The sequence below is a fragment of the Bombina bombina genome, chromosome 3 (genome assembly GCF_027579735.1).
Source record: "Bombina bombina isolate aBomBom1 chromosome 3, aBomBom1.pri, whole genome shotgun sequence".
Classification (NCBI taxonomy): Eukaryota; Metazoa; Chordata; class Amphibia; order Anura; family Bombinatoridae; genus Bombina; species Bombina bombina.
The window spans coordinates 446296959-446310555 of record NC_069501.1 but is presented as its reverse complement, the minus strand read 5'-3'; the positions used below and the strand labels follow the sequence as shown (position 1 = coordinate 446310555).

General features: G+C 38.4%; 1 protein-coding gene across 2 annotated transcripts in view; it reads left to right on the top strand.

Moving 5' to 3' along the window:
- LOC128653408 (tyrosine-protein phosphatase non-receptor type 22-like) overlaps positions 1 to 11370 on the top strand; it is a 290064-nt gene extending 278694 nt beyond the window's left edge. For both annotated transcript variants that reach the window (XM_053706667.1, XM_053706666.1), the window contains exons 20-21: positions 3581 to 3649; positions 10646 to 11370. In XM_053706667.1, coding sequence (XP_053562642.1) covers positions 3581 to 3649; positions 10646 to 10710 — 134 coding nt within the window. In that variant the 3' untranslated portion in view covers positions 10711 to 11370. The remainder of the gene's footprint in view (positions 1 to 3580; positions 3650 to 10645) is intronic.
- Positions 11371 to 13597: the final 2227 nt, after the last annotated feature.

The following is a 13597-nucleotide window of genomic DNA, read 5'->3' as shown; positions in this document are numbered from 1 at the left end:
TGTTATCGCTCTCTCACACTCTGTCATACTGGTCACTGGAAGTTCAACATGGCACCTCATGGCAAAGAACTCTCTGAGGATCTGGAAAAAAAAATTGTAGCTCTACATAAAGATGGCATATGCTATAAGAAGATTGCCAAGACCCTGAAACTGAGCTGCAGCACGGTGGGCAAGACCATACAGCGGTTTCACAGGACAGGTTCTACTCAGAACAGGCCACGCCATGGTCGACCAAAGAAGTTGAGTGCACATGCTCAGTGTCATATCCAGAGGTTGTCTTTGGAAAATAGACGTATGTGTGCTGCCAGCATTGCTGCAGAGGTTGAAGGGGTGGGGGGTCAGCCTGTCCATGCTCAGAAAATACACGGCACACTGCATCAAATTGGTCCGCATGGCTGTCGCCCCAGAATGAAGCCTCTTCTAAAGATAATGCACAATAAAGCCCGCAAACAGTTTGCTGAAGACAAGCAGACTAAGGACATGGATCACTGGGACCATGTCCTGTGGACCAATGAGACCAAGATAAACTTATTTGGTTCAAATGGTGTCAAGCGTGCCTGGCGGCAACCAGGTGAGGAGTACAAAGACAAGTGTGTCTTGCCTACAGTCAAGCATGGTGGTGGGAGTGTTATGGTCTGGGCCTGCATGAGTGCTGCCGGCACTGGGGAGCTACAGTTCATTGAGGGAACCATAACAACATGTACTGTGACATACTGAAGCAGAGTATGATCCCCTCCTTTTGGAGACTGGGCCGCAGGGCAGTATTCCAACATGCTAACGACCCAAAACACACCTCCAAGATTTCCCACTGCCGTGCTAAAGAAGCTGAGGGTTAAAGGTGATGGACTGGCCAAGCATGTCTCCAGACCTAAACCCTATTGAGCATCTGTGGGGCATCCTCAAATGGAAGGAAGGAACATCCACCAACTCTGTGATGTCATCATGGAGGAGTGGAAGAGGACTCCAGTGGCAACCTGTGAAGCTCTGGTGAACTCCATGCCCAAGAGGGTTAAGGCAGTGCTGGAAAATAATGGTGGCCACACAAAATATTGGCACTTTGGGCCCAATTTGGACATTTCCACTTAGGGGTGTACTAACTTTTGTTGCCAACGGTTTAGACATTAATGGCTGTGTGTTGAGTTCTTTTGAGGGGACAGCAAATTTACACTGTTATACAGGCTGTACACTCACTACTTTACATTGTAGCAAAGTGTCATTTCTTTAGTGTTGTAACATGAAAAGGTATAAAATATTTACAAAAATGTGAGGGGTGTACTCACTTTTGTGAGATACTGTATGTCAATGTAAAATCCCTGTGTCACCTTTTTTTTCCAACACCCGAGATCTCCTATCTTTTGTGTGCATTATTTTTTAACATTTATTTTTAATAGACAGTGTTAATATGAGTGTAACTGTACTTTGTAATATATTTTTTAAGTGTTTTGTGAAACTTTTGTGTTGTGGAAAACTTAAAGGGACATTCCAGTCAAAATATAAATGCATATAGATTTATTGCATCTTTGAATAAAAACATATTTGCAACATACATGTATTGGCAAAAATGCTTCTATTAAGAGTTATAACTGTTTTGGTGTTAACATTTTTCTTTGCACGTGCATGTGAAGCATAGCTAGATATTTTCACTGCACCCACATGTTAAATAATGCAGCTGGTCAGATCATAAGTGGGGCTTGTATCATGTCACCAGTTAACAAATTGAGTAATTACCAGTTGGTACAAGCACCGTAGGCTCTCTGAACAAGTGTTGTGTTTAAAATGCTAGTGCCCGGTGCATACTTAAATACACTTTTGAAACAGCTATAGCTTTTATTAGAAGCATTTTGCTAATACATGTATATTACAAAATTGCTTCTTTTCAATACCGAAATGCACCCATGTGGTTTACAATTTTTGCTGGATATCCCATTAACTACAGCTCTTCAAGCGCGGAAAGGATTGTTGTGTAAATCACGATTTCTCAAGACTTGTAATACCTGCACAATGGAAATTGATTGCGAAAAGACCATATTGTGTGTGGAAAAACCATACCGCGCGACTTGTAATTTTGCCCTTAGTGTTATTATTATTATTATTATCGGTTATTTGTAGAGCGCCAACAGATTCCGCAGCGCTAGTGTTCTCCCCAGGACCTTTTAAGCAGGTGCACCACCTGGCTGATTTTACTGACCACTGGCTAAAATCTTAGCCAATATTAAGCTAAAATTAGCCAGTATTAAAAAAAAAATTACAAAAATCTATAGCAAAAATTATCATTAAATACATTTATGTTAAATTATGCAATTCATTTGTGCTTTGGATAGCAGAAATGTATATAATATTAGAAAATATTACACTGCAAAGGGAGGGCTTTCCAGGCGCCAACTGACGGAGGCTAGGTGTGTTAAAACAGGCAATTTATTATACAATTTATTACAATAAAAACAATAATGTCATGGATCCATGGTACAAAAATTATACAATATCACAATAATACAATTTGGAACTTTTTTCCTGTCCTGACCCCAAATCCACCGGAGTGGATAGTCCACACTGTTTATCGGATACACTTAGTGCTACGTTTACAAGGAACATTGCACAATTGTAATATATTGTTTTTAGACTTTTATTGTTTCATTGCGATTAATTGTATTATTGTCATGGATCCAAAAATTATACAATATCATAATAATACAATTAATCGCAATATAAACAGTGTGGACTATCCACTCCGGTGGATTTGGGGTCAGGACAGGAAAAAAGTTCCAAATTGTATTATTGTGATATTGTATAATTTTTGTACCATGGATCCATGACATTATTGTTTTTATTGTAATAAATTGTATAATAAATTGCCTGTTTTAACACACCTAGCCTCCGTCAGTTGGCGCCTGGAAAGCCCTCCCTTTGTAGTTCATTTTTGATTTTGGTGAGAGCTGGGTCTCACCTTTTCCAGGCCTATAGGTGCCCATTGGCGCTTTGAGTAGAATCACATATCCAAAATATTACACTGCCCCCACCCGGCTACTTCATAATGCCACCCGGCTAGTAAAATGTTCTGTTCTTATTGTTTTCTAGTCCAGAGTTCTGCATGATCACTTCCTTTAAAAGCAGGCAAAATGAATAATGAAAGTAAATTAAATTTACCATGCATAACTAAACATCATACTGGGAATTATATTGAGAAAATTAATGTGAAGTCCTATCCCAAACAGCTTGCAATCTAAAAGCATTGAAGCTTAATACTATTTTAAATACATTACCTTATTAATGGTCTTATGCCACATTTGATCATTTATATTATTATAACTCCATGAATGTATGAATCCACAACTAATTTAGTTAACAAACATATAGACTGTACAGTAATTATACTGTATAGTAAATTTCTATGTACCCTTATTATCAATTGCTTTTAAACCACCCCAAAATCATGTATATAGTATACCAGAGTAGTTCCATGGCTGTGGAACTCATCACAAGACCTACAGTATATAGATCATAGTAATGTTTGAACAGAATATAAAAAGGTAAAGCAAGATATCAGTTTATTATTTAAAGTATTTCCTTTTTTCTTGTTTAGATATATGCAGTCCAGCAAAACAGTCAGAATCATCACAATCAAGCAATGCACTTTCATTTCTGAATTTCAGTAAGTTTTTATTTTATGTCCATACCAAATGAAAAAGTATGTGAAAAAGTTTACATAGCATAAGTTATATACTGGATAGAAGCGTTCAGGCAGTGAGACTAAAAGTTTTCTATGGTTCTTGATTTTTTTCTGAAGGAAAACTAGCTCAAAAATCTAAAATATGTCTCCTCCAAAGGGTCCCAAAAGTTTGACTGATATTTATTATTGTAATCCTTGTCTTTTAGCTGAAATAATTTTTATTATTTCCCTTTAGTATAACGTCATCAAGTTCACAACAGCATCAGTAAACCTAAAATAGCAACTAGTATGCCACAGTCTAGTCTCATGTATCAACGCATCCTATTATTTATCTATTTGAGAACTGAATATTTCATATCTTTGATTTCAGGAATCCCTAAAATGCTGAGAACTGGGTCTCGTCATGTTATTGTCCATTATTACTACGCCTCTTTACACCCTGTTACATATATAACCTCATGACAATAAGAAATACATAGGGAAAAGAAAACACTGAGCAAATTTAAACAATAATAATAACACTAATTGTCCAAACCACATACTTGCCTGTCATGTACGTTGATATTTGCTTGCTGTAGGAAGTAATAGCAGTAAATTTACCTGATGAAAAAGCTTTTGTCAGGCTATGCTGGGAGCGGCCGGTCCCATCCCCACCTTAGTCCTACTCACATCCCCCCCAGGGTCATGATATCTAGGAAAGTTTAGATCCCCCACCAATCTTTCTAATGTTTCCCTCAAATTCCAGTAAAACCATATCTTATGAAAATTAGCATTTGTACCCTGTATCCATGAGGCATGCTCCGACATGGTGTATGTAGTTCTAATTTTTTCCATTATCTCGGTCCATGTAGGTACTCCCACCTTCCAGTACTTGGCCACACATATTCTGGTAGCTGTACACAGTATTCTAATAAGCGTGTTTATGGCTGAGTTATATAATGGAATGCATTAATTTAAGAGAGCATGTGCCATTGAAAGGATTATTTTTTTCAGATAATATTGTACTTAATAGAGAAGATAACCTTGACCAAATTAACAGGGGTCAGATACCACTTAATGCGTCTTAATACAGTTTTCTTTGAAGTCCGCTCTGATTAGACCTCTACTGGAATCTTGAACAATGGCAATCCAATCCTCTAACAGGAGTTCTTTGCCTAAATCTTTTTCCCATTTTTCAACCAGCGGAGTTCTGGAATTGTATCTATTCTTTTGTATAGCCAAATACAGTTGTGAGATCATTCTCTTATCTTATCCCTAGTCTTGGTACCAATAAATTGCTCTAGTATAGTTAACCGTCTTGAAAGGGGAAGTCGTAAATATCTATGTATTGCTGAAGATACTTGTAAATATAGAAACCATTGTAGTTTGTGGGGGATTAATCCCTCCTGAATCCGGGTATACGATATAATCTTCCCAGCCTCCAAAATGTCTGCCACCCTATCTAGCCCCTTATTCTCCCATTTCCCTAGTTGATTATGGAATTCTCTTGTAACCAGAGTCTTGACCGGTCTGGCTATCAAGTCCCCTGGTAACAAATGAAGGGATCTAGTCAAAGCTGTCCAAATCTGTAGTGTCTCCTTGGTAGTTGATAGTTCAGTTGTATGGCTAGTATGCCCCGGAGTCAAGTCCCAAAATATATCAGCTGGACTGGTATGTCCCCCTAGTTCTGCCTCTAAAACAGTCCAAATAATACCCCCCGAGTTTTTAGTCAATAATACTTCTTGAGCTAGCCTTGCTGCTTGATAATACTCCAACAGGTTCGGTACTCCCACTCCTCCCACCTGTTTGTGCTGTTGCAGTGTCTTTGAAGCTATTCTGGCTATTTTATTGGCCCTTAAAAAGCTTGTCAGATCCTGTTGTAGTCTGTGTAAGTCTGGTGCAGGCACCCTAATTGACAAGGCCCTGAAAATGTACAGTAACTTCGGGAGTATAGTCATCTTAATGGCTGAGAAATGTCTATACCACGAGAATTGTTTACTTTTCCATCTACTCAAGTCCAACCTAATTCTCTATATAATTCTTGTAGTCATGAGATAGTTTAACCCCCAAATACTGGATCGTCTTTTTTTGCCCAGGTAAAGGTAAAATTTGTTTCAATTAACTTTCGGGTGTGTCTGGGGAAAGCTATTGGTAATCCTTCGCATTTGTCCAGGTTAATCTTATATCCTGAAATATCTGAAAACTCTTGTAGAGTGTTATATAAATTTGGCAAAGATATAAGAGGTTTCGTTAAGGTAAGAAGGATATCATCCGCAAATAGCAAAAGTTTATATTCATTACGTTTCAATTTGACTCCATGTATATCTGGGGAATTCCTAATCTTAGCCGCCAAAGGCTCGATGCATAAGGCAAATAACAGTGGGGAGAGGGGACATCCCTGTCTAGTTCCACCCCGAATATCTATGGGTTTTGATTGGTATCCCGCTGCTGTTATAGTGGCTGAGGGTAGAGAGTAAATGTTTCTGTTAGCTTTCACAAAGGGACCACTTATGCCAAACCGCTCCAACACCCCAAATATTTAATTCCAGTCTACCCTATCAAACACCTTCTCGGCATCCAAAGCTAGAAGCAGAGAAGGTGTGTTCGTCCTCCCCAAATGGTCTGCCAAGTCTACAGTCTTTCGTATATTATCAGGTACCTCTCTGTCTTGGATAAATCCAACTTGATTGGGATGAATCAGGGAGGGGTGATGTATCTTTAACCTATTGGCAAGAATTTTAGTAAAGATCTTTATATCTTAGTTGATCAAGGAAATAGGGCGGTAACTTTGACACAGTTTTGGATTCTTTCCAAGTTTGGGGATGACCACAATTTTAGCTCTCAAGATGCCAGGGTGGATGTCGTGGCCCAGCATAATATCGTTGCAAAATTTAATCAGATGTGGCACTAGAGCTACCCTAAACAGTTGATAATATTCCCCAGGGAACCCATCGGGGCCTGCTGCCTTGCGTGGTTTAAGATTTTTAATTGCATTCATAACATCCCTTGCTGTTATTTCTGCGTTTAGATCCCCTAATGCTTCACTATTTTGTATGGGTAATTGGGCCATCTCCAAAAACTGTGTTTTAAGTTTACTAATGTGTTCTGCCGGATTCGTTTTTTTACCATTGTATAACATTTGATAATAGTGCGCAAAACTCCCCGCTATCTCCTGTGGGTTAGATGTGAGTGATCCGTCTTGAGTCTTCAGAGTGGAAATAGAGAAGGATCTTATTCTCTCTTGTAATTTGTGAGCTAAGAATCTATCCGGCTTATTAGAGTATATAAAATAGTGGGCTTTCAGTCTCTGGGAAGCCCTTATTGAGGATGCAGTCATGAGCTCGGACAGTTCTCGTCGTTTTAATTGAAGTAGCTTAAATGCTGTTGTAGAAGATGTCTGTTGGTGTTGTTTCGTCAAGTCATCTATATCTTTTTGTAACTCATCTGTTTTTGAGCTGATGTTTTGAATGTGTATAGCTTTAGCCTTTATAAGAAGGCCTCTGATAAAAGGTTTATGTGCTGCCCAAGAGTTTAGTGGATTAATAGTAGAGTCTACATTTATATCCCAATATTTAGTTAATGCTTTTAAGATAGATTCCTGCGTTAATGGGTTTTTAAGTATATTTGGATTGTATGTCTATGAACGGGTACCTTTGTGACCAAAAATCCCTGCCACTTTAATGCTGACTATGGAGTGGTCATACCACGCACAAGCATATATAAATGAAGATTGTAAATTAGGTATCAATACTTGGCTTAGAAAAATATAATCTAGCTTAGAGTACGTCTTGTGTGCAAAAGAGTAGTATGTGTAGTCATTAGTTTTGCCATATAGTGATTCCCAAGAGTCTATAATATAATGGGCTGATAAGGCTTCTCCAATTGATTTGACCATCATGTTGTGATGTCTTTGTTTATGGGTTAGCCTGGAGGAGCTATCTGCCCCAGCAATCTGTATAGGTAAATTAAAATCCCCCCCACGCAATATTCTCGATTGAGCAGTTGAGATATATGGCTAAAAAATATTCTGCTTTTCATTTGGGGCATATATATTACATAATGTAATCTCCATCCTCTGTATCCGTCCTCTAATAATTAGGTTCCTATCCTCTGTGTCCCCCAACACCTCGTCTGTGACAAAGTGTAGTGAGTGATGGATTAATACTGAGACCCCTCTCTTCTTACTGTCTGTTGTGGAGTTTTAATGTTGGGGGAACTGCTTAGTCCAGTACTTAGGGATTATCTTGTTAATAAAGTGAGTCTCCTGGAGGAATATTAGATTCACTTTTAGTCTGTTATATTGGGTCATTGCTGTTCTGCGTTTAGTGTCAGTGTTAAGACCCCTAACATTGTGTGATATACGGTGTATAGATTGGTTCATCATATGCCTACCTTGATGTTACCAGTGCCAATGACCACCTTGTTCCAACCCCCAGGGAACCCCCGGCCTGTATCAAAAACCCAAACCCCCCAGATCTGCCAACCTTGAGCTTCCTTCTGGGTTTTAAAACAAATACAAGCATAGTTGGACAATGAAACAAAATTATGAAAACATAACTTAACTAAGAACAATGTTTTAACCAAATGCAGGTAGATGACAGGTGTCATCCACCCAAGTTAACAAGAAAAAGTAAGGGTGTGCATTGTGCATCCTCGCCTTATAACCAGTAATTAATAACAATGTATAACATGAATGCCTGAAACTTATATTTGTAGCTCAGATATGTCGTATCTCCTTCCATATTGCAGTCTTTGTAAATACAATAGTTCGGGAGCTTACAAGTACTTCACACTAGGTTTCCTGCCCCCAAAGTCCTAGACCCCTTGCAAAAATTTAGAAAAGCTCTATGGCCAGGGCCAGTCATAGTAGGAGCTTAATCCTCTCTATCTGGCTCCAACACATTAGTAATCTAGAAATTTGGCTAGCGAAATCTAAGAGCAAAAAGCTTTCAATATCTTCCAGTATGGTGGGGTCCGTACAAGACACCAACCCCACACCGAATTTTACTAGTCAACTCAGAATTCAATACCAAGTGAACTCTCAAAGAAATGATTTTTGTATTTATCAAGTCTTGGTTCCTTTCTTAGTTACTCTGGACCATTTCTGACCCTGAGATTGACTTGATTTAGAGCACTTTTGCTGTACTTCGTTGTTCTGTAAAGTGGAGTGCATGTCAGAATTCTCCAGATGCAGGTGCTAGCAAACATCTGGTACTTCTGAAATGTCTGAGGATGAGGATCTACCTTCATGCTGGATATTGAGGCCAAACGGGAAAGTCCATCTATAATTGAGCTGGTGTTTCCTCAATAGTGCGGTGAATGGGCGCAGCATGCTTCTTCTCTGGAGTGTTCTCAAACAGAGGTCCTGATAGAACTAGATGATTGATCCTTGGAATTTGAACATCGTATTTTACTGGGCTGCTGAGAGTATGACTTCTTTTTCAGGAAACTGAAACATTTTAATAATCACATCCCTTGGTGGTGCTTCATCTTTAGGTTTTGCTCGTAGCGAGCGGAGGGCTTTTTCCATTTGGAATTTCTCCGGTGATAGCTTGGAATAGTTGATACAAGTATATTGGTAATTCAGAGGAAGAGATCAACTCCGGGATCCCTTTAATATATTTTTGATATCCTCCATCTTGTCTATATCAGATATCGTGTGTTGTTGGGAGGCAATTTGTTGATTGAGGGCAGTGATTTCCTCTGAAGTAGAGGCCTCGTTTTCTTCTATAGACGCCACTCGGATACCTAGTTCCAGGATGTCGGATTTGATTTCAGCCAGATTGTTGGTGATTGTAGTTTGAAAACTGTCAAACTTGTCCCATAATTTTTCACAATTGGCATTAATGTCCTGTTTAGACACAAGCATTTTGAGGTCAGCTTTGGTCACTGGGGTGGCATCCCCCGCCGCTGGGTGGGAGTCTGAGTCCGAATCTGCCTCCTCCTCTGTTATAGGTTCAGAGTGTCCTGATACTTTCTCTCCCTTAGATTTAAAAAAGAGACTAGAGGCCTGTGTCTTACTGACAGCTTGTGGTTTATTTTGTTTCCTGAACATATGTGGGTGAAAAATATGAGACCAACACTTAAGACAGCAGCAGGTTATCTAGACCAGTGCTTCTTAAACTAGAGGTTGGGGCCCCTGGGAGTCCCTTAAAAATGTTAGGGGTTCCTGCAAGATTTGATAATGTACTGTGAGTGTTTGTATGCATGTGTATGAGTGTGTGTGTGAGAGAGAGTATTTATGAGTGAGTGTTTGTGTATGAATGAATGAGTAACTTTTTTCTGTATTTTGCTTAAAGTGAGGTAGGTACATAGTTAGTTACCTCTTCAAATGTATGGGCGTTGCTCATCACTGGGGAGAAGCCTACATAGAAGGTCTATACAGTCTAACCATTAGTGATTAGCAATGGCCATGAAAGTTTAATGTACTTATTTATGCTAATAAATAATAATTTGTTTTGGACTGTATTATAATAATGTAGGTCTCAAAAACAAATTCTAAGGGGTACTAGATGAAAAAAGTTTAAGACGTTGTGCTCTAGAGCAATGGTTTTCAAACCTGTCCTCGGGCCTTCCTAACAGGCCAGATTTTCAGGATTACCTTGGATGAGAGCAGGTAAAATAACCATGGTTACTAATCAGCTATTTCACCTGTGTTCCAGTACAGATATCCTCAAAATGTGGCCTGTTAGGGAGGCCTGAGAACAGGTTTGAAAACCAGTGGTCTAGAGTGACAATTCATGCAATTGCCTATATATTGCAAACTTGCATCTAATTTAATTTGAAATGCACACATTTTATGTCCCTTTTAAAAAAACAACATTTTAAAGCAACATTTTTTTCCTTTAAAAATGACATATGTAGAAAGTTCCATTTCTACATAGCACAATGTAATATTGATTGAAACATTGCTTTATGATGAAAATGCATGTGCCCAAACAAACAAAATAAAGTACAGATTTAGCTCATATACCTTACTTATTTTTAAATTTTTTCTAGATTTTGGGAAGCGGTTTGCAAAACCAAAAGGACCCAGAAATCCACCTGCATCATGGAACCTCTAATTTTGTGAAAATTCAAGAAGTGGCTTTTTCTATAGTAACTTATACAAAACTCTTAGCTGTTACTGTACAAGCAATATGTAACACATTGAAGATTTCTGAGGGTTTTTTTATTTTCCCCAACTGCTGCAAGGCATTATGGTTAAATGTACTGGACTTATTCTGCTGTTTTCTGCACTTGTACATTCAAACACAAAGAGGAGCGCTGGTTAACAAAATAGGAGGTGTCTCTATCAACCTATAAGTAACCTGCTAAACAGTATAAGTCCCTGTAAGCTATTCGGTGTAGCATTCAATTATTTAAACTAAAAATCATTGAATATATATATCAAATACACCATAAAATACAATTAAAAAGAAAGCCAATTTATTACATAAAATACAGCAAAATATTCCGGAAAAAATTATAAAGAGTTACTCAAACACAAACATATTACAATTGTTACAATGTAGTTACACAGAGAATCTAGATACAGCTAGACAAAAACTTCTTTGTGCAATTTAGTTTAATCCAAAGGGGCATATTTATCAAGCTCCGAATGGAGCTTGATGCCCTGTGTTTCTGGCGAGTCTGCAGGCTCGCCAGAAACAGCAGTTATGAACCAGCGGTCACAAAGACTATGAGCAGGCGGACAGACATCGCCGGAAATCAACCCGATCGAGTATGACCGGGTTGATTGACAACCCCCTGCTGGCGGCCCATTGGCCGCGAGTCTGCAAGGGGCGGCGTATAGCTCGCTGTATTCAGCGAGGTCTGTCGGACCTGATCCGCACTGTTGGATCAGGTCCGACAGACCTTGATAAATAGAGGCCAAAGCCTCAAAAGAATCCAGCAGCAGTTGTATCTAGAGGCAAAAGGAGACAGTGGGTCCCATTACAGGCGGTAAGGAGTTTAAAGAAATGGTGTATTCTAGTACTTACACCGGTTGTTTGCACTCCTGCTTTTAAGGAATCCAAAAGTCTACAGGCAGCTTGAAAACCAAGGCGTCCACAACAAACATGTCTCTAGTGGTAAAATGTCCTTAGAGCTTGTTGTAATTTATATTTTGTTTAGAGAGCCTTTGTATAGAGCTCAGGTGATTCTTGGAAGTGTGTGGGATAGTTACTTTTTAACGGCTATGGATGTATAGCATTTAGCCTATACCAAACACACAGATCGTTGTATTTCCCCTTCCTACACCTGCTCCTCTGGATCAAAGTTTACATTGCTTAATGGAATTGAGCAACGCGTTTCTGAGGTCTTGCTCCTTTCTCAAGCTCGATTTCTGAGGGTTTTTTTTATATTCCCCAACTGCTGCAAGGCATTATGGTTAAATGTACTGGACTTATTTGTTTTGCCATTTTCTGCACTTGTCAATGCTTGAAATAAACAAAAGAAATTAACATAATGGTCATGAAATAGTTGGTTACTTGGACACCGTTTCACTGTTACAAGATATCATTTAAGCAAAAAAACAAGATATCAATTAAGCAAAAAAAAAATAGATAGAGTAATATAAATACAATTTTTTTTCTTATTGATGTCCTGCAAGGTATTGTGTTTAGCTAGTTAACAAAACAAATATTTATAAATCAATTTATATTTTATGCATATGTTATAACTCTTGTTTATATAGTATTAAATATTTATATCGGACATTAAACTTGTGTATTATTTCTTGTCCATACAAAGTCACAGGAACTCCTATAATCATACACTTTTTGAAATTACCACAGAGAGGAGTATTTATTTTCAGTCACAATGTAAATAATTTATTTTTACTTTGTTTGTATGACCATGACCAGCACACTTTAAAAATTTCACTAAATGTATTAAACGTTCGCAAGTACACGAGTTCTAAGTGATTCTATTGCTTTGATCTCACTGTTGTCTAAAGATATTGGAGCGTCATAATTATTCATTTAGTGGTGTTTCTAGGGTAGTGCAATCCACTGACATTCTTTTAAGGGAAAGTATACTATAAAATTGTGTTTCCCTTCATGTGTTTCCAATTACTTTTTTACCCGCTGCAGAGTATAAAATGTATGAGATTTGCTTTTTTAAGGTTAAATTTGTGTATATGAATTAGCTGATTTTGTGTTTTGAAGCCACAACCTAATAAAATGGGTTGAGCTTGTAGGTATAATCAGATCTCATTACTTTATCACATTGCGTAAATATACCTGCTTCTTTATCTTATATCTGTCCATAAACTAATCACCAATACTTGGAGAGAACAATGGAAAATTAACATTTTATTACCTTATCTCTTCTATAACCCACTGGGAGTGTAATTTCTTCTCCTGGCTGTGTTAATACAGCTTGGCCTCGTGGCCAAAAACTTTCAGGATGGGTGGGGATACCACAGGCTAAATAAACTATTTCAAATGCCAATATAAGGGTAATGGAAATACTTGTAAACTATTTAAGACACTCCAGCAGGTAAAGTGGATCATTGGGAAGAAATTAAAGGGGAGAACATTTTTGAGTAAACTGTCCCTTTTAGGAGGTATAGATGGATAGATTAACTCTTTTAGATTCTCTTTGGACTGAGGAGGAGGGTAAAAACTGCCCATCTGGCTACTGTCTTTTCAAACTAGTCCCACCATGAGCCTACAGACTGCAGAAAAACCACAGTGCTCCTGACTCCACCCAAAGAACACTCACAACTCCTCCCACAAGCCTGTACTCTTAAGCCCTAAAAATTGAAATGGGGGGGGGGAGAGAGGAGAGGGTTCCCTCCTCCATAAAATAAATAATAATAAAAAAACTAACTAACTGCATACTGGCAAACTGGTTGCCAGTACCTGAGATGGTGGAAGATGGATGGTGACCAGTGGGAGGGAGATGGTAGGTGTCAGGTAGGAGAGTTATTACTGCACTACAATACATTTTACTCTTAGGTGTGGT